The sequence below is a fragment of the Girardinichthys multiradiatus genome, chromosome 8, assembly GCF_021462225.1.
Source record: "Girardinichthys multiradiatus isolate DD_20200921_A chromosome 8, DD_fGirMul_XY1, whole genome shotgun sequence".
In the NCBI taxonomy this organism is placed as follows: Eukaryota; Metazoa; Chordata; class Actinopteri; order Cyprinodontiformes; family Goodeidae; genus Girardinichthys; species Girardinichthys multiradiatus.
The window spans coordinates 12,828,973-12,850,768 of NC_061801.1; the positions used below are offsets into that span (position 1 = coordinate 12,828,973).

General features: G+C 38.9%; 2 protein-coding genes across 2 annotated transcripts; both read right to left on the reverse strand.

Moving 5' to 3' along the window:
* Nucleotides 1-794: 794 nt before the first annotated feature.
* On the reverse strand, nucleotides 795-6,406 carry dck (deoxycytidine kinase). The gene is made up of 7 exons (XM_047372751.1): nucleotides 6,170-6,406; nucleotides 5,755-5,870; nucleotides 2,569-2,762; nucleotides 2,181-2,328; nucleotides 1,942-2,057; nucleotides 1,545-1,644; nucleotides 795-1,029 (listed from the first exon to the last, which is right to left on the reverse strand). Exons 1-7 carry the CDS (start codon nucleotides 6,258-6,260, stop codon nucleotides 1,003-1,005), a joined length of 792 nt encoding a protein of 263 aa, XP_047228707.1. The 5' UTR covers nucleotides 6,261-6,406; the 3' UTR covers nucleotides 795-1,002.
* Nucleotides 6,407-7,786: 1,380 nt separating this feature from the next.
* mob1bb (MOB kinase activator 1Bb) lies at nucleotides 7,787-21,303 on the reverse strand. Its single transcript, XM_047372752.1, has 6 exons — nucleotides 21,028-21,303; nucleotides 17,907-18,073; nucleotides 15,216-15,309; nucleotides 14,198-14,331; nucleotides 10,864-11,027; nucleotides 7,787-10,763 (listed from the first exon to the last, which is right to left on the reverse strand). The coding sequence occupies exons 1-6, from the start codon at nucleotides 21,039-21,041 to the stop codon at nucleotides 10,686-10,688; spliced, it is 651 nt and encodes a 216-aa protein (XP_047228708.1). The 5' UTR covers nucleotides 21,042-21,303; the 3' UTR covers nucleotides 7,787-10,685.
* Between the last annotated feature and the right edge of the window lie 493 nt (nucleotides 21,304-21,796).

Consider the following 21,796-nt stretch of genomic DNA (forward strand, 5'->3'; position numbering starts at 1 on the left):
ACTCTGGGAACAGCCCATTGGTTCAGAAATTTCTTTCTGTGTCTTACCCTCTTGCTTGAGGGTGTCAATAGTGGCCTTCTGGACAGCAGTCAGGTCGGCAGTCTTACCCATGATTGGGGTTTTGAGTGATGAACCAGGCTGGGAGTTTTAAAGGCCTCAGGAATCTTTTGCAGGTGTTTAGAGTTAACTCGTTGATTCAGATGATTAGGTTCATAGCTCGTTTAGAGACCCTTTTAATGATATGCTAATTTTGTGAGATAGGAATTTTGGGTTTTCATGAGCTGTATGCCAAAATCATCCGTATTAAGACAATAAAAGACCTGAAATATTTCAGTTAGTGTGCAATGAATCTAAAATATATGAATGTTAAATTTTCATCATGACATTATGGAAAATAATGAACTTTATCACAATATGCTAATTTTTTGAGAAGGACCTGTAAGTGGAAGGGAAAAGTGTTGCCTGAAAAGGTACACACATACAGGGAATACCTCAACGGTGAAGCAAAAGCCTATTCAAGTTTGGGTGAGATTCGACTGCAGATGAAGTCAGTGCTTCTTTGATAACTCAAATATCCAGAATATTCCTTGTGTTGCTGTCAAAAGTATTCATACCTGGCTTAATTACCATATCACTGTACTTGATTGGCTAGCAAACGCACCTGCCCAAAACCCCATAGAGGATCTGAGATATTATAAAGAGGAAGAAAAGCAACACCAGAACCAACAATGCAAATGAGCTTAAGGTTGCCATAAAAAGCAAACTGGGCAGAAAAACAGACACACACACACAGATTTAATATTTCAAGTTGATAGCCTTTAATAAAAGGTGGACAACCTCTACTATCATTTCCTTTTATAAATACATAAAAAAAATGTTAAACAGAAAACACAAAAAGAAAACCAGTGCAAATTTTTCAGTCATTAAAAAAATTTATAAGAGTGATCATTGTTCTTAATATTCCAGGAATGTATTCCCTCCGGCACCAGTTCCATTTTTCCATCACAACGTGCATAAGAACTCCTTCACCTAAAAATGAACAACAAACGATAATACAAGGATCAACAGAAAATACAGAACCAACATTCACATCTGATCTTGATGAAAATCCCAGCAGTCCTGCTTTTGGCTTAATAAGCAGCTTTTGTTTTGAATTTAGGGTAAACCTCAATGTTTCCTAGTGAGCATCTTCTCAGTTATGCCAAACCCTGTTTAGAGTTTCCATTTCCAATATCAGAGCTCACATCCTCTGCAGATCATATTGCCTGATGGCATTCTGCCTTGAGCGATTGGTGTAAAGTTTATTCTATAAGAGGGAATAAATGTTTCTAATAGATAGTAACCATTCTGATGGCTTCAAAAGTGCACAAACAACACCAGAATGCAAGTAGAGGTAATCAGGTGTTTCCTGGCCCAAACTGACTTCCAGTTTTCTTTGAGGTTTAACTTGCCAGTTCCCATTTTCACTGATTGACAAATTCTTAACATGGGTTTGTGATTGTTCCATTGTTAGACTATGGCTGTAATATTTCTGGACTACTCACCTTCTCAATCATGTCAGCACTCTTGGAATTGTTTAGTTTAAAATCCTCGTTCACATCCAAGGTCAGTACAGGTATGCCACTGAGATACTCAAACTCCATGCTGTGGGCACAGAACATTTAGTGCATGCAGTGAGTGATGTTCAACAAGCTACATCCCTGGACTCAGACACATTTTCAATTTCAGATTTCCCTGCCTTTCCAGGCTCAAATTTGTATTAAAAATTACATTTTGATAATATTTTGGACATTTGAGTCTAAAATATCTGAACCCTTAAAAAGTAATAACAGCCAGGAAGTACTCATAGTTTCTGCAGGACCTTTGAATGCTAGACATACATCAGTTTTCCCATAAACAACTGAAACAAACCAGTTCTGCTGCATGCTTGTGTTCACTCACTTCATTGTCTTATTCTGCAACCAGCTCTCATGTTTGTCGTGGAGCTTCTCGAGGTATTCCAGGGGGATTTCCTGTTCCTCCTCTCTACCTCTCATGTGTAATCGCTCCAAGCATCTCTAAACACATGCCACAAACAGGGGAAAATTGTCTTATTCCTGTACCCCAGTATAAAATTTCAATAAGTTAAAACCACAATATTTTTTTCTATTTAGAAGAGTAATCAGTGAGTGGAATAGTACCTCTGGTGAAGCCCTGAGGTAAATGATACCATCTAGCTCGATGTGTTTCCCAAACTGGTGGTGAAGCCAGCCATGCAAATCCTGGTAGATGGACCATTCAGTCTCGTTCATGCATTCGCTTTCATATAGGTTGCCTGCAAAGATGTACCTGGGGTGCACAAAACATGCCTCTCAATTAATATAGAACAAACCACAAAATAAAGTGAGTGATGCATGCATGAGCTCAAACATTTAAGATCTAAAGCAGAAGCCATTCAGCCTCCTGTCGTTGTAACTTGGATGGCAGAGTAGTCACAAATTATCAACATTACAGTTTCAGCATTAATCTTCTGGATTACAAGAAAAACGCTGTTCTATAAAGGTTTATTTCATGTGTACGCTCTGATACCTGTCACTGTAGATGGATCTCTCGAAGAACAACACAGGATTCTCAGCCTCTTGGAGCTTTCCATTTGTAGATCTGATCTGGGCACGCACCCGGCTGATGCAGGCGTAGCTCTGGAAAGTGTAGGCCCACCTCTCCGGCTTCTCATACATCATTTTCAACACGTTCCCGCCACTCCTCTGAGACGTGGTCAGCTCCTAAAGCAGGAGTTCAAGACTGTGAAAGATTTTCCCCCACTCAACTCAAAGAATCACCTCCATTTTAAACTTAGAAAATAAATATTGACCTTAAAGACCACTTTCCTTGGTTAAACACTAAATGTACCCTGAAATAACTTAGGGTAATGAATAATAGAAGAAGGGAACAAGTCAGGAAAAACAAAAGTTAAGGAATGTGTTTAGATATAATAAGAAATAGAGTTTTGGAGTCTTCCGACTGCAAAGGACAACATATTGAATTCTTAGAGAACTATTTTATAGTCATGCATAGCAGCTACATGATAGCTTAAATTACTTGATAACATCAGTAAGTTAAATATACATTCAGCTTACACTGGGGTTTCTTGGCTCTTGCAATGCAACCCTAATGTCTCTACACTTGGGTCACCCAACCTCTATCTCAGTCCCCACAGCTTAAAGTGATCTTCATCACGGTTACTGATAATGATTTAGTATTTGTTAAACATACACACTTGTGATGAAGGAGCGGGTACATACAAAATTTAAAATGTTACTAAATGAAGTTTAAAAACTCGCAGTTGAAAAATCTACATTCAAAACTTTTTGAGGTGTTACATAAAAACTAAATTTAACACAAAACCCTGCAGAATAACGGCATCTCCATTGTTTTTTACTCTAGTAGTTGAAGAAAACAACAATTGTATTAAAGAACATCTCTCAGCATATCATTTGTGTAAATCACATCCCGGTTAAAATTCAAAATACTCTACAAACTTTCTCTCTCTTTAGACAGTAGAACGTCCACCTCCATGAAGTTCTTACAATTTTCTGTAAGAAATATTTTCAGACAGATTTGAAAACAGAGTTCTGTCAACTTGCCAGCAGAGGGCGCCTTACTAGGAAAGTATGGATGCAAATCGTTACCATATTTCAAATGAAAAGCATTTTCAGAAATGCTTCATTTTAAGAATGTGGCTGCATTGTTTGACTCATAAATGAAATTAGTTATCAATAATCCTATTTGTATTTTATTTTTCTTCTTCAAGACTGCTCATTCTTTCACTTAATTAAAAAGAAAGACATTTGAGATTTATTTTTCAAAATGTACCCCAGCAAATATACCAAAATTCAATTTGAAATGTAAAATTTGAAAATGAAAAATCATTTCCAGAAATGCTTTTTCATTTTAATAATGTGGCTGCATTATTTGACCCATATATAAAATTAGTAATCAATCATCCAATTTGCATTTTCTTCTTCACGACTGCACATTTTATGCCATAATCAAAAAGAAAACAAAGCAGACATTGCTTTGGTCTGCCTGCAAAGTACTGCCCAGAACTCGAAAACAAAAAAGCATTCCGAGCGGCGGGCGCAGCAGAGTGACGTCAGCAGCCGCTCTTCCTCAGCTCCCTGCTGACCGAGCTACCCATCTTGTTCAGTAGGGGGCGCTGTGCAAGTCTGCATTGCATTACATTGCAAACGTGCTGAGAAATTGATTGAATTGCAGCAGGGCCGAGCTCAATTTGTGGCAGTGGCAGGAAGAACTGGTAGTTCCGGTGGCATCCTCATGGCCTGGGACATCCAGCGTGTTTTTAAGCATTTATTTATATTTTTCTGTGAGTGACAAATCAGAATAGCTGCTCGTGGTCTATAATAAACCGGCTGTTTGTGCAATAAATCTTCGTCATCCTTTCATGGAAAATAAATAGCACTATGTGTATGTGTGACGTACACATACACATAGTGCTATTTATTTTCCATGTCAAGTAAATACAATCACCTTATGTTATGGGTCTAAAGCTGTTTATTAAATAATAATCAATAATGAAATCAATATGTAAAGGTAACAGGCTATAACAATAATGACAACCCATTTGCCGATAATCAGCATTAGCTTCCACAAAAACAGCGGCAACCGCATTGGCAAACTTTTACGGCCGGTCTGGCACCCTTGCGGAATCCCCTGCCACCCTGCGGCAGGCTGTGGCGGAACTACCAGTTCTTCCTGCCACTGCCACAAATTGAGCTCGGCCCTGCTGCAATTCAATCAATTTCTCGGCACGTTTGCAATGTAATGCAATGCAGACGTGCACAGCGCCCCCTACCGAACAAGATGGGTAGCTCGGTCAGCAGGGAGCTGAGGAAGAGCAGCTGCTGACGTCACTCTGCTGCGCCCGCCGCTCGGAATGCTTTTTTGTTTTCGAGTTCTGGGCAGTACTTTGCGGGCAGACCAAAGCAATGTCTGCTTTGTTTTCTTTTTGATTATGGCATAAAATGTGCAGTCATGAAGAAGAAAATGCAAATAGGATGATTGATTACTAATTTTATTTATGGGTCAAATAATGCAGCCACATTATTAAAATGAAAAAGCATTTCTGGAAATGCTTTTTCCATTTGAAATATGGTAACGATTTGCTTCCATAGGAAACGGAGCTGTTAACTGTAGATGTGGGAGCAGGAGCGCCTGCAGGGGTCTCACCGACGTAAACATACTCCACCAACGTCAGGGGGCACAGTTCACAGCTTTAGTAAATGAATCTGTAACTGTCCCATTAATAAAATGCACTTTTAAACCAACTTAAAATAAGCTGAGCTGACTAAAAGTAACCCTTAGTTATCTTCGGCAGAAATCAACCCCTTGCAGTGGGTATATAACCTCTCTAATACGAATAGGTTTAAAGCAAAAATACTTTGCTGAAGCTACAGATGTGCATTTCTGTGCCGATGACTTGTGGAACAGATGTGAAGCCACCTGTTCCCCTTGGGTGTGTTACGCTAACTGTAACCAGCGCAGATATGTGGACAGATGGCAGCTGCACTCTAAATACAGATGAAGACTATCCCAGTTATCTATGAATGGCTGCCTGCTGCCCTCTGAAAGAGTCTTCACTACTGAATTACAAAATAAGCTCGATGTTATTCTCATCAGTGCGGCCTAAACAAACTTTCTCTTTGTGCTGGAGTTCTCCTTTCCGCTTATTATACAGCAGTGCTTGTCGGGAAATACCTCAAAGTCGCTGCTTGTTGTTTGGACATTGCACCATCTAGCGATCGGTTCTGGTACTACCTCCCAGTCGGCGCTCTCCTGCTCCAAAAGGCGCACAAAAGTAGACTTACCCGACGCTGCACACAAAAGACGAGTTAGTTCAGCTTTAGCCATTAAGCTTAATATAAATATAAACTATATTATAAATTGTGAAGATAATTCCATTTGTTTTAGGGTTAAAGAGAAAAAGACGGACATATGACTAAAATAGGCGGCAAACGCCGTTAGGTACAAAGTAAATAACGTTGCGAAAAAACGCAACTATATGCACAATTAGAAGCAGGTCACATGTTGAAATGTGACCTAATAGAAATGTTAAACCCTATGCTTTAACACTTGTATTAAATCATATTTATCTTCAACAGGCTGAACTCACCAATGTTTCCTTCGATTGAAATGCGCTTTATTGTCTTCTCCATCGAGTTATTCATTGGGTCGGGGCAGGGTCTCTTTGGTATAGCAGGCATTTTCAGAGATTTGATATTTACACCAAAAACAGGCTAACTAATCAAAGAGAGCAGAGTGCACAGCTGCAGCTGGTGAGAACTCCTTGTTTTTTAAGTTTGGCGGTGAAAGTCCGGAAACAGGGAGTGTTCCGCCCCGGAAACAGCTCGTCCCTCCACTTCCGCATTTGTTCACGTATTCACTGAATGAGGAAACTGATAAGAAGTTTTATACAAATGAAAAATCATGGCTAAAGGTAGATACTGATGCATTATTATATTTTCCATGCTGAAGTTCAGAATAAAATCTTATGTGGAACTAATTGTTGCATCTTAAGGACCTTTCAAAAAATTAAATGAATTAGAGAAATGAGGCATTTATATTCAGCCACCCTAACCCCTAAAGAAAATCTTGTGCAACCAACTTGCATTTAGAAGTCACCCAATTAGAAAACAGAATCTCCCTCCATGTAGTTAATCGCAATATAAATCCAGCTGTTCTGTGAAGGCCTCATAGGTCAGGTTACAGCGGTTCTAGAACAATTATCCTAAGCTTTTAAGAACTCACAGACTACTGTTCAATTCATCAACAGAAATGGAAGAGTGTGGCACAACTACAAACCTACCAAGACATGGGAATCTACCTAAGCAGACTGGTCAGAGAAGACCTGTGGTAAATACCATCCTCAAAACGAAAAATGGTGATGGCAGCATCATGCTGTAGGGATGCATATCACCAGCTAAGTTAAGTATAGATTTGTCAACACATAATAATAACTAGCAGTAAACTTAAGAGACTTGAGACTGGGATGGAGGTTTATCTTCCAGGAGGACCACAGAGCATACAGCCGGACCTATGATGGCATGGTTTAGATCAAAGCACATACATGTGTCAGAACTGAACAGTTAAAAGACCTCAGTCCAGTTAATCTGTGGCAGGAGTTGAAAATGTATGGTTACCAACACTCTCTATCCAATCGGATAGAACTTGAACCAATTTGCAAAGAATGGGCAAAATTACAGATGTGCAAAGCTGGTGCTCAGAAACCAACAAATTAGCAGCTGAAAGTTGGTTTTAAGTACTGAGAGTGGAATTTAGGTACAAATGTCCAATTTTCACATTTGTATATGTAAAAAAAAACTACATTAGAAAGCCATGTGCATCACTGTGCCTTCCACTTCACTACTACAACTGTGTCTAGGTCAATTATTTGAATGCCAAAACATAAACATTACTGATTAAAACCTGACAAAATGTCGAGAAGTTGAAGGGGCGTACAAAGTTTTGAAATGTTCGGCAAACACAAATCCTGTAGATCTTTTATATTTACGTCCAGAACAGTGTTAGATAACGCTGCCCTGCACCTTTACCGTTTGAGATGTTTCCACGACAAATTCCTTGTAATTTAGCATCCATCGGGCTGTAATGCAGTTAAAGGTGCATTATTTCTCATTGAGTCAAATGACGTTAAAGCACAATGCCGTACAAAGTGGAAACTGCATCACTGTCCCCATCTGGTCCATTTGGAACACAATGAACATACAAGTAATTCAGCGAGTCAAGACCACCTTTATTTGCCTTGTAAACAGCATAAACCAATTCAGTAGCACTGAAAATCCATATCAAGCCATTATTTACAAACATCTCATCAATCAAAGTAAATAAGACCAACTGTAGGCTTTGTTGTGGGCATTTCATGAGGATGACATTTTATTCTATTACACTTTAGAGTATCTGCTGATCAGTAACATTCATAATAATTAGACAAAGTCAAACGTATTAAATATGTAAATAACTGAATAAAGGAGACGAAGCAGCCTCTAAAAAGACTCAATGTATTCACTGAACAGAAAGCCACCACTCCATGCTAACTTAAAAATCAGCCAATCGTCAGTATTTACACATGTGCATCGGTTTTACTTCCAACATTTCTGCTATAAAACGTTCGTATCACTGTTTTTAAACTAATGCAGACAGACGGGCTTTTCCACTTCTGGCCCACCCGAATTCAAGCACTATTAAGAAAGATTTATGGACGAAGGAGGCGACTGGTAATTCTTTTAGTGTTGTTTGAGTCATTGCATAGCAACTGAATGTTGACATTATAGGAAGGGGAGCATGCTTCAGCTGTTAAAAGCACAGCGACAAAAAAGATTTAAATAATATAAAAAATAAAACAAATCACATAGAAGCATAGGAAAAGCTTAGTTATGCCTTACAGCTAACCACAGATAAAATTGATCCATTTAAACATTCATTTGGAAAATTATGAGGAAGGAGATACAGTAGTTCTCAAAACTGTGCACACTGCTGTTAAAATTCCAGGATTTTGTAACTATGACCATGATAAACCATTCCTAAAGCTTTCCACATTTAATGTGACATTTACCTGCACAACTGAAAAAAACAAAAACAGCTAATCAGAATACAATAAAACAAAAAGATACAAACATTTGGTTGTATAAGTGTGCACACAATTAAACCGACACTTAAACGATGAAGCAACTTTTGATTTAATTTCAGCATTTAAATCTATAGTTTGTAGATTAACTAACAATCAAAAGGATCTTATTGTACAGATAATGGTGAAAACAAAATTTCAATATAGTATGGTACAGTAAACACAAGCATCAGTAACTGGAGACAATATGAGGCCAGAGTGACATTTCTCCAAAAGGAATGAAAACAAGATTAACAGGTCATGGAGGCAACCGGGAGGCCACAACACAGGAGGAGCAACATGCAACAAAACTCTCCTCCACCCTTTGTTTGTCTGGACTCAGAAGTAGGGTGGTAAAAAATAAACCAAACTGGTTTCTTCTGGAACCTTTGGGCCACAGTTCCCAAAGGTATGCTTAGCACAGAAACATCCCCAAAATAACATTACGCTTATTGTGAAACATGTTGGTGGCAGCATCATGATCTGCTATGACTTTTCTTCAGAAACACTTGGGGTTCTTGTGTGGCTGCAACAACTAAAACTAGCAATCGGTTTCAAATGAATAAAAGAGTGACTTCACATGGTAAAAATTAAAGAAATGTGATGGTCAAACCAGAGTGTAGAACTACACTAAACAGGCAAATACTGTCAGGTCAAGAAGTGGCGAACCTTAGACTCCAACTAAATAAGACTGAATACTGAAATTAAACCAAAAAGGTGTTTTCAAAAGTATTGGTTTAAGGGGGTGCACACTTTCTACATTTTAGATTTTGTCCCCAAACAGATTCTCTTGTTTTCACTTAAATCGTACAGGACATGCGTTGCGTTAAAAAGATGAGAAAAGTTAGGAAATCATTTATCGTGGCCTCAAATTTTTACGTCTCCAAAACCTGGAACTATAACAGGGGTGTGTATACTTTTAAGAACTACTGTATGTGATCAGTCCCATGACACAGCTTCTCACAAACTTCAACATGTGTAGAGGAAACATTCAGGCAAGAGTGGTTAGAAAACTTGTTCAAAGTGCTTCATGGCTATCCAGATACCAAGGTACGTAGCATTACTCAAAATGCTTATAGTTTTCAAACTGTGGAGGTTAAATATGCATCTGTATCTATCTGCAGGTATGTATGTACAGTTCAAGGTGTTTGATCCATTGCTAAATGTTTCTACTTAAAAGGTTTTAGGTGGGAAATCTAGCGAATGGGGACTTGTCACTAGACAATCCTAAAAGCTTCTCACTGGTCCCTGCTCTAAAAGGACAAAAAACTCTAACCTCACTTCTATATCTTTCAACACATTCATTTATCATCACCCTCTCAGAGCACGTAGCAAGGAGACTTACCAAAAAAAAAAAAAAAAGATTTGAGGGTTTACAGGAAAAATCTTTCCATGCAACATACAGTTAAAAAAAAACAGAGAGAAAAGGGAGAATTCAGGGCTACTTATGTTTAAAGGGAGGTAGGTTGAAAATTTAAAATACGTTGATCAAATATGGCCTTAATCTTCTGACAGTTGTCACTGCTGATATAGGGCAACGACGAGCCATGCTAGGCACTTAGGGTTCTCCTGTACTGATGGCAACTACAGTAGTCAACTAAAGTCTGATTTTTCCGTGGAGAATGAAAAAAAGAGTAAAACTATTGAATGATCTTAAAGTTTCCCCATAAAATTAACACAGTTATTCTCCCTTGTGAATGCGCTGGATGATCGGAGGGAAGAAATAAAACATACAATATGTCTTTATAATCCTAAATCATCATGTGTGGATACAAGGGATTCTCCTCCATACACCTAAATGTCTTTTCTCTGTTAATTAAGTCTGTAATCCCTGATAACATTAGTCCTGGTGCCTTAAACCTATCAAAAACCCAGCCTTCTTCCTGGCAATATTAAAAACATTTCCCCAAATAGAAATCCATGTAGTATATACTGCATACATACAGCCAGGGTGGGGTGGGCATCTGTGCAAAAACTAGGACAACTAAATACGAGTTTGCATTGCTGTTTATCTATCCTTAGTGGTCAGTTTCTCAATCAGCTCCTGTAGAGGGGCCAGCTCCTTTCTGTCAATGAGGTTGAACTCCTGAAAAAAAAAAAAAAAAAAAGGCAGAGCCAAAAGCAGCAAGTTCAGAAAGCTTCTTAATACGTATGAATTATTCCTTAAATATCTAAAGGGGGTTTACCTGAACAAAAAAGATGAAGTGTTTGAAGGATGTGTTGAGGTGGGCCTCCTCTTGCAGCTGCATGACGGAGTCAAAGTGCTGGTGGTAGATGTGAGCGTAGACCCTGAACAAGCGTTTCAGGATGGTCTTCGCCACAGACATGAAGTTGCGCTTAAAGGGAACACCTTAAAAATAGAGGACACAACAATTAGGTCAAAAAACAAGAGCACACTTATGAGAACACCCAGGTAATTTAAACAGGTGCTTAGTGAAGGCCTCAGAGGTTCACCTTTCCGTCTAACATGCAAAATGCTTCGTGTGGCAGAAAACTGTGCATCATCCTAAACATGTAATTTCATAGGTAAAAGTGGTGGCAGCATCAGGCAGTGGGGATATTTTTTCTTTGGCATGAAGCAGGATGGCCCAGGTCAGGTCCTCTGTAGATACAATCCTGCAGCATTTACATGCATCTGTTCTCCAATACACCTGAATCATGATTGGTGCATTACTAAGCCACTGCAGAGCTGAATGAGCTGCTGATGAGGAAGCTCAGCCATTTGAATTAGGTGTGTTGGAGCAAGGATGTTAGTAGAAGTTGCAGGAAAGTAGCTCTGGAGGACTGGACATGGACACCTCTGGTATACAGGCTAATCCTGGAAAACGGGAGACTGGGGTAGATGTTAATCTTCCCAGAGGATAATTCCTACATGGGAATGGTTTGAAAGTTTTAAAACCCGAAAGGTTTGTGCTGTTATTGTGCCATGCCATTTATTCATTCTACCTTCTTTTAGGGCAGATCAGATAAAAAAAAAACAAGAACGAACAAGATTCAGACAGCATGTTCACCTAGATTGCAAATGTGTTCGTTGACAGGCCACAGCATGACTGGAGGAAAGTGTGAACAATCATTGCAGCGACACACAAGCACCTATGGCAGCAACATGTTAAGCATTTATCTGCAGGATGGAAAATTGCTTCGTGATCAAACAGAGCTCTTCTACTCCACTGTGGTGTTGATCATCGTTGTGAAGAATAGCTGCTCGTGGTCTATAATAAACCGGCTGTTTTGCAATAAATCTTCGTCATCCTTTCAACACGTCACACATACACATAGTGCTATTTATTTTCCATGTCAAGTAAATACAATCACCTTATGTTATGGGTCTAAAGCTGTTTATTAAATAATAATCAATAATGAAATCAATATGTAAAGGTAACAGGCTATAACAATAATGACAACCCATTTGCCGATAATCAGCATTAGCTTCCACAAAAACAGCGGCAACCGCATTGGCAAACTTTTACGGCCGGTCTGGCACCCTTGCGGAATCCCCTGCCACCCTGCGGCAGGCTGTGGCGGAACTACCAGTTCTTCCTGCCACTGCCACAAATTGAGCTCGGCCCTGCTGCAATTCAATCAATTTCTCGGCACGTTTGCAATGTAATGCACTGCAGACTTGCACAGCGCCCCCTACCGAACAAGATGGGTAGCTCGGTCAGCAGGGAGCTGAGGAAGAGCGGCTGCTGACGTCACTCTGCTGCGCCCGCCGCTCGGAATGCTTTTTCGTTTTCGAGTTCTGGGCAGTACTTTGCGGGCAGACCAAAGCAATGTCTGCTTTGTTTTCTTCTTGATTATGGCATAAAATGTGCAGTCGTGAAGAAGAAAATGCAAATAGGATGATTGATTACTAATTTTATTTATGGGTCAAATAATGCAGCCACATTATTAAAATGAAAAAGCATTTCTGGAAATGCTTTTTCATTTTCAAATTTTACATTTCAAATTGAATTTTGGTATCTATTTGCTGGGGTACATTTTGAAAAATAAATCTCAAATGTCTTTTTCATTTTAATTTAGTGAAAGAATGAGCAGTCTTGAAGAAGAAAATTAAAATGTAAATAGGATGATTGATTACTAATTTCATTTATGAGTCAAACAATGCAGCCACATTCTTAAAATGAAAAAGCATTTCTGAAAATGCTTTTTCATTTGAAATATGGTAACGATTATCTTCCATACAGCAATCTGGTTGGGAGATCTGCTATAGTGCAAAAAGCGTGAAAATAGGCACTAACAAGCCCCTTTTCTGCTGACGTGGTTCGGTTCCCGAACGTGATTTCTGACTGTGTCGTGTGTTTCCACCAGAAACAAGAGGGTCCAGGTGCGCAAACTATGGTTCGACTCAGGCACCGCAGAACAATTGTTTTTCCTGCACAAACGGTGATGTCACCCATGGGCAGGTCAAAAATAGAGACAAGTATGGCGGTGAAAACAAAGACTGTGCCATGCTACAACGCTTTTCTTCTGTGGTGTGTATCGCACACTGTTGAAGACGCCTTGTTGGTTCCCAGAACTGGTGGAAGTGCATGCCGGTTCTCAATAAAACACCAGAGTATGAAGGCACTCAAACCCACCCCGGTTCAAGATGAAGAGTTCTTCTGGTGGAAACAGAGCTACAGAGTCTCTGCAGATCAATTATTTAACAAACCCACAATCTAAAAATAAAAAATACAAAAAAGGACAGAGTTCTTGGTTGATGCTGCTACTTAAAGCTAAACTGGACTTTACAATCCTCCTTCATAAGTTCATTAGTCAAGAACCCTAAACATTTAACCTTTAGAAGGTTCTAATATGACACAGTTGGAAAAAAAAACGAGTGCCGAGCACAGACCAACATTAAGTGTTTACTCCCTGTTGCTTGGTTCACAGGATGCTCCAGAATATCACAGCAGGAGAGCTAAGAGGTCATTCTAGCTCAGTGAATAACAGATCTAATGATAAGGGAGAAAGAATCCAAATCTGTTGCTCCAAGGAAGGCACATTTAGCTCTTCTCCTGAGATGCACACTAGTGAGGCCAACTGACATTTATTTATGCTGGCTGGCATCTACAAAAATAATGCTCTACCCTTAACAACACAAGCCCCAGCTGGTATAGAGACTGAGACATGACTGTATGTTTCAGCCACAAATTACACAACATGAAGCTTGGTTAAGAGTCTCATGCAGAAGCATGAACTCTACCTCTGCTATGGAGGACTGTGGTATATGTAACTACTTCTATGTAGCGGTGTGCTTACTGAGCTGACAAACTGTTAACTGTATGTAAATATTAAGGCATCATAAAAGTGCTTTACTCGGATGCGAATGAGATCATTAACAAGACAAGGCTATAGTTCTGCTTCATAGGTCCAGGATTTCCATTTTATTAGCAACAGCATCAGTATATTCTATACAGCTGCTAAAACGGGCCTACTTTATTCTCCAACAGTAAACCAATACAGCCTATACACTCAGCAGGGGCAGGAAAAGCACCTTTCAACTGAGCTGAACAGAAACCAAAGAGTACATCCTACCGATCTTTGAAGGGAAAAGCGTCTCGTCATCGAGCTGGTCCTGCACCCAGGTCATGAGGTAATCAATATACTTGGGGGCCGAGCATTTGATGGGTTTCTTGATGTTGGTTCCATCGGCCCAATGGTACTCGTACCTGTAGAAAACATAAAATTAATATCCGTGTCTTTTTCAGCACAGACGAGTGTGACAAACAAAATGAAAGCCGGATGGCCAGATAAGATGTTCCAGAGTAGTCAACAGATGTCATTCTTAGCAGACCATGCAGAGGCTAATCTAAAATTGTCATCGGCATGCAAAGCACCTGGTGAGCATCGACTGCCGAGGCAGCAGGAGTCCAGTCAGACGTGTCATTGGGTGTTTGAGATTGGCTGAATCAAGTGTACTCAATTATTATTACTCCAAACCACCAATAAATGACTTCTGGGTTGTTTTTCAGACATACCATACTTCTCTACTATAAGTGGTTGATGTCTGAGTAATAGCATAGTTCAAGTAATTTAATGTATTTGATGTTACAGAAACTCTCGCTCCAGCTCTGCCTGTTGTTCATCTGACCCCCTTCACTCTGTGACGTGGCTACAGGTTTATTTTCATGTAACACGGGTAACTGTGATCCGACCAATGAGGATGGATGTTAATGCCAGGTGTGAATCCACATCGGTAAGCCTGTTCACATTTATTTGGATCAGCCGGGTCTGAACTGGGCCACAGAGCAGGAGTTTTTACGCCAGGGTATTATTCTGTACTTGAAAGCGTACATGCTGCTGATAATTAATATATGGAAAACAACGCAGTACATTTATTCTACTTATGATTATGAAGCAATTTACTGGATTCATCTGGACGTCTGATTATGTCTTAAAGTAACGAGAACGTATGTCTGGATTTTAAAGCAATTGGTTCGTACCATGTAAAAAGTCATGTAGTTAAACTGCGTTTAAAGTGGTTACATAAAGAACGGAGAAGGCAACTCAGCTTCTGATTATTAGAAATCGATGGATGCAATGGTGCACTTACTTTGGACCGGCAGACATGACTGGACAGCTTTCTTCCGTGCAGAAGTCTGTGATGGTGCCATACAGCATGTTGATCTGGTTGAAGAAATCCACCGCTGACAAGAAAAATCAAAATAGAACGAAAATGATGACATGTAAAGAGGAGAGTTTATGCCAGCATCAACGGCAGAGATGCGAGTCTCCTCACGCTTCAAGCAGGTGATGGGTACACAGTCCAGAGACCTGGAGCATGCTGTGCTTTCACTCATTCCCAGAGGTTTACAGCCAACCTTTGACCCCAGCAGTCAAAGCAAGCTGGCAATATTAAAGCTCACCTGATTAAATAACGGTTAACAGGTGAGTTTTTTAGACTTGATTCATTTCACTTGTTAGCATTTGGTTTTATAACCTGCTGAAGACGGCTTAATGAATGTATTACAATATTTTAGCGACCTTTCTGAGACAGCAATTAAAATATTGATTTTCATGCCTCCAAAGTTCATGATGTTATGCAAATGATGCAAGCTAATCGCCAGGCAGAAATCCCACATTGCATTTCCATACCTTTACAGTACTATCGAACAGCAACATATGTATATAGGTAATATTAGCGTGGTCTGGGGCACTTCCGTTTTGTGGATCGATTCTTGTGCTTCCACCAACTTTAGGACTTTTTGTAGATCTTCAAAACACAGAGACTGGACTGAATCAAATTTACAGACACTGACAACTTCGTGTCATGCCTGTGCATAAAGCTTGAGAATTGCTGTGTGGCTGATATGTCAATGAGGGAAATATTATTCATAGCACAGCTGGTGGACTTTAATCATAAATCCCACTCTTCCTTAAAAATAGCGCTGCACGACAGTAGAAAATATGACACTGTAGTTTTGCTCAATATTGCAATGAAGATGTTGATTTTGCTCACAACTTTCCTTTCCTGATGTCTGCACCAATCTCCCTGATCCTTAGGATCTTTATGGCTGGGATCTATTTTCAGGTGCATGGTAGCTTCAAAATGAAATTCTGCAGTTAACCGACCCTTTGAAATTACAATATTGTACACACTAATATTGAGATGATGATTACTATTACATATATATAATGCTTAACTGCTCAAAAACAAGAGCTTGAGCTCAGTTAAGTTCCTTGACCTGCCTGACCTTTCACTAAAACACAATCTAAAAGCTCCAAAAGACAGAGAGCCTTAGCAAATATACCAGAGTTTTCCAGAGTCAGCTTTTCAGAGTTTGCAAACCTCTATGTTAATTTTAAAATATGAAATTTACCATAAATGTTACCGTGAATGTAAAGTGGATTTTTATACAGTGGAAAACAGATTTAAAAAATGAAATGCGGAGAAACAAGAAACTGGAAGTAAATGAGGAAGAAAGGATAAAACGACACAAGGAGGGAAGGTAGGTAGGAAATAAGGAAGCAAAAGAAAGGAAGAACAGACAAAACGAAGGCAGGTAGTACACAAGGAAGAAAAGTACAGAAGACAGAAAAACAAGGAGAGAAGTATGGAAGGAGTGATACTAGAAGGAAAGAAAAGGACAAAGGGAATAAAGGAATGAAAAAGGAACAAAGAAAGGGTATGAGGGAGGGAAGAAGCAAGGGAGCACAATAGAATAGGCAATAAAGCTTGGAAATACAAATATTTTTCCATACTCAGAGTCTTTTTCCCAAACGAGACGAGAGGCAAGAAGAGCTAGGCGAGAGGCAAATAAAATAAAATGTTCCTGTACATCGTGTTTACAGCATACCTAGAAAAGCTGATAGGGTTTCCTTTCTTTGGATCTACACTAGATCACAACATGTCCATGACACTGAATATACTTCAGTATCCAGCTGTATAGTGGGAGACAACGTACAGGCCAGCCCAAATGTTCTCGCTGTCAGTTCCCTCAGTAGAAACAGTACCTGTCAAGTTGTTGGTGAACTTCTGGAAGACATCTGAAAAGGAATTTCCATTCTCACATACAACCCCGTCAGAGTATGCCTAGACATTTCAGGCCAGCTGGGTATTTTTAAGAACAATATTAAAATGAACAAGGCAGCATAGTGTTCTGATGGTTCAGATCCAAACTGACTGACTGGGCCTCTACGGTTACGTCTTGCACAAAGACCCTTGTTTCCTGTCACCATCATCTACAATCTAAAAGATAAACTCATAAAACAATACAGAAGCTTCTTATGACCAACGATCGTGTGAAGAGTCAGTTAGCCCCGATGGCAAGAGAAGTGAACGATTACAGCAGAACAGCTTCTACAACACACTAAAATCTTCAATTCTAATGAAAAGCTACATATCTGGAAAACAGTGCTATGAACTAGAAGTCTTCGTAAGTAACTATTTGCCTGCATTCAGCTCTGCTGAACAGTCTAAACTGTATCGTGGGAGGAATTTAGCTTTAAACAGAACCATTCACTGCTGCTTAGAGAAAAGTAAATAAGGCTCTCAACGAACGGTCAATAAAGTCTATTTAACATTCACAGCGGTCTGTCTGGCATGAAAGCACACAGTCTTTAGTGGGACAGCCAAGATCTTACAACCCTGAAAGTTCACTCCCACCTGATCCATGGCCCGGACTAATTGACATTTCAGGAACAAGAAGTACAAAAGTCCTAAATAAAGCAACAACAAACAGCTGCTGAGATTCAGCGATTCTTCCCAGAACAACAAAAACAGCCGAATCAGGGCAGGACTTACTGTTGACAGCGACCCACTCATTCAAGTCTTCCCCCTCGGGCAACATGACCGCCATGCGCAGATTTCCACTCCCCAGCGTAGCCTCAGCATGTTTCAACAGCTCATACTGATGAGAACCCTCTGGGATATTCTTCTTGGGCTTGAATGTTTTAGATGAACGGTTTCCACTGTGGGTCACATTTGTAGGAAGACAAACAGAGGGACAAATAACTTAATGAGAGATCATGACTTTACAGAAACATAGGAAAAGAGGCTTGCTTAAATAAATCAAAAGTCAAGATGTTTTTGTTTTTTTTTAAGTGACAACGGAGCCACAGATGCTCTAGAATGAGCAGAACAGGGGGACAGAACAGTGCATCTCTCTGTGTTTAATGAGGCCATATTTACCCTCTCACACTGCTCCATTAAACAAGAATTTTTCTGGCATCAAAGCAGACACAAAAACAGCTCGGCAGTTCATTAAAATGCCTGCTAAAGCAAATCAAAGACGAACTGAATGCTCCCAACATCACCTGTATCAGAATTTCTGAATGCAAAAAAAAAAAAAACAAATCATGACAATTCAACTAGATTAATAAAATATGCACTTAAAGCAATGTTTGTACCCTTTAAGATTTCACTATAATGAAGAAAACAGGGAGCTTGTGTCATATGAGGAGTCAATGATCACTATTCCAGATCGAAGGGATCATCAAGCTAAGAATAGCTAACTCGCAGGGTAGCTCCTGTACACGCTTGGGGGTCTGATGTTAAAATCTACGATGGCTTCAGTTGATCAAATTTAGCGATATTTTGGCACAAAATAAGTCACCACATTGATAAGAGTTTATGACTGTTGTCGATATTTATTTTTCCTTCACTGATGGCAGAGGATTATTCCAAGATGACAGTTTTACGATTCATTATGATCACACGGTGGAAAAGCAGCTCAGGAAGAACTCGACACCCTTTTCACACAAACAGCCCACCAGCTTGTTTAGTGGTTAAACCAATAGAGATTTTTTTGGTTTTCTTGCAGTCTTCCTTCCACATCAGTTAATTTTTGAGCCGAACTATGACCTCTAGACAGGAATAAGTGTGAGGATGCAAAGGTTTCTTGAATATAAGGGTGGGACACAATGCAAAAATGCGCCACATTTGAATTTTTTGGCGTTTTCACAGTAAACTCACATTTAAATAAAGTAAAACAGAGCTCTCTCCCAAAATAAACACATAGTTCAGAGAATTTACGCCAATATAAAATTTTCGAAAAACTGAGTTTTTGCAATTTTCGCCAACTAGTGTCAAGTACAATTTACATTCTACACTTAAAACCTGAACATAACTCAGTCTAAGACTGTTTAGACTAATAACCGTATTTCAAAAAAGTAAAAAAAAAAACTACCAAAAAACACATTCTTGCCTGATGAAAGTTTGTTTATAAAGCTAAATTGATGCGTTACAGTGAATCAAAAGAATGTCCAGCATAGACGATATCACAATCTCTCTGTTTTGGCAGATTGTCAACACGTTCTAATTATTATTGATCAGAATCAGCTTTATTGCCAAGTTTGTACATACAAACAAGGAATTTGACTCCGGTACACTTTGCTCTCTGGTTTTGTTTTTGCATTACAGAATATACATATTTACAATGTACAATATACACATATATAATAAAAAGGTGCATTTGCAACATCTGTATGCTGTTGTTTTGTACTCTATTGAATGTTCAACAGAGAAACAGCCTGGGGGAAGAAACTGTCTCTGTGGCGGCTGGTTTTAGCAAACAGTGCTCTGTAACGGCGGCCTGAAGGTAAAGCTCTGAACAGTTTATGTGCAGGGTGTGTGGGGTTTGCAGGGGTCTGTGGGGGATTAAACATTAATGATCTAACATCATCATATTGAAAGTGAAAACAAAGCAAAATGTGTTGCAACAAACCAGGAAACCCCAATTTGGCTGTTGAATGAAGAGTAGATAGTTTTAGATTACTAACAGAGATGGGGCTCACTCTTAGTAAAGCTGAAGTGGACCGATTCAAAACAACAAACATAGTGAATAGAGATGTGGGTCCTAGAGCTATTAATGGAAAACAAAGGATTTTCATTAATAAAAACAAAATAAAAATAAAAACTAAGATCTTTAGTTTGGGAGCTTTTTGCTGATCCTTTAATGGCTGAATTCAGTTTAGGATATCGATCATTACAGTGTGTCCTCACCTGTGTTTTATATCAAAAACCTATTCAATTAAGGGGGAGCATCTTCAACGTCATAAAATTAAGCACTCCAATAAAAAGTTTAAACAGTTTTCTTGTAAAATATAGGATTTTAAAAACTGGCATAAAATGTTAATTTCATATGTAATTAAGGTTGATCGTGGTTTCCTTCCACTAGAGTTAATGTATGGGTTTTATTTTAGCTCTTCTTTAGGAAAATTGCATTCAGCACAACCTCCCTTTCGGTTAGAAATGTTGGTAAAAAACTTAAAGGCTTTTAAAGTCAGTAGAAATCACAAAATCAGTAAAAGAAATAAAACTATACACGAGTTTTATATATAAAAAAATGTAATCAAGTCATCTTGATGACCATTTATGGTCGGTTGAATGCCTTCATTCATCTACAAACCCTGCCATCCAAACCAAACGTTTATTTTTCTTCTTATATCAATTTCATACACAGTTTCAAAATAATTTTTCATTTCTGGATGGCATAAAACACAGTCCTTGCAGAAGAGCACAGCTTTAGAGACCAAACAAGAGATCAAGTTGTGTTTTGTCTAATCGAAGCTAATGTTAGCACTTGTTAGCAGTGTGTACGCACCAGTAAATATCCAGGCCACACGGTGAATAGATTAAAAAAACTCAAATTATATTAATAGTAAGTGTTTCCGCAACACGTAGTATTTGTTAGTATGTCGATTCAGCTAAGCTAGAAACTGTGAAGCTTTTTAATAAAACAAAATCCAAAGAACACACGCAAAAAACCACAAATGATTAAAAGGCAAATTCAGGAAGTAGTCTAATCCTATGTTTATTTCATCGCTAGCTAGCTTCCCAGCTGTGAAACATCATCTACCTTTGTCGAAAATGAAACCCAAATCTTAAAGAGAAAAAACACATTCACCAAACATTCATAACTCACAAAAGGAAGCTCATGTTTCCCCGGAGATCAGAAAAAAATCTTCTTTAAATCAGGCTGAGAGGATGGACACCAAATGGGCCAAACTCTTTAATCTCCCTCTTCTTCTGGTATTGTCCGCTTTTTCTATTGGAACCGATTAATTTCTCAAATTAATATTAGTATAGCCAGACTAACAAAACCGAAAACAGCTTTGTCTCCCAGACTCTCTGATTTACCACTGCTGCTCTAGACGCAGAGAGAACAGAAGCAAGGTATCTGACTTCTTCAGCAGATACTCCAAGCAGACCAACAGTATTTCTAATGCCTGCTTCCATCTAGTGGATTAAAATGAAAGCACTTGTTTTAGTTTAATCGCTTGTTTTATGATACAACGTATTTATTTCTTTATTATATTTATCCCTTTAAATTATGTCCTAGTTGCTTTTATGATTACAGTGGGGATTTATTTAAACAACCACTTCCCCTTTTTTATTTTAAACTTTATAATTTTGTGTAATTGATCATGTTTAAGACCGCAGTCCCATACACACTAACCTTCAACCTGGAGGGAAACAAAAAAATCATATGGTGTACAGGAGAGCAAAATCCAGATAGGAACTGTTTGTGCTCATATATCTCACTAGGTTTGTTTTGTTGGACAACCACTCGTTGAGCTAAGCAAAGGCTATATCTTAAAAACATTGCCAGATAAACATCTATCAAGTTCCTCAATCACTGCTAGGATTAGATTAAACCCAGTTTATTCAATTCTTGTTTTTAGTACTCATTT

Coding starts and splice junctions, on each gene's coding strand:
- dck (XM_047372751.1), bottom strand. CDS start 6,260: ATGCCTGCTATACCAAAGAGACCCTGCCCCGACCCAATGAATAACTCG. Junction 2,329..2,568: donor AGATCCATCTACAGTGACAG/GTATCAGAGCGT, acceptor TGTGCACCCCAG/GTACATCTTTGCAGGCAACC. Junction 2,058..2,180: donor ACCTCAGGGCTTCACCAGAG/GTACTATTCCAC, acceptor GCATGTGTTTAG/AGATGCTTGGAGCGATTACA.
- mob1bb (XM_047372752.1), bottom strand. Junction 15,310..17,906: donor TGAGTGGGTCGCTGTCAACA/GTAAGTCCTGCC, acceptor TTTTCTTGTCAG/CGGTGGATTTCTTCAACCAG. Junction 14,332..15,215: donor GTCATGTCTGCCGGTCCAAA/GTAAGTGCACCA, acceptor TGTTTTCTACAG/GTACGAGTACCATTGGGCCG.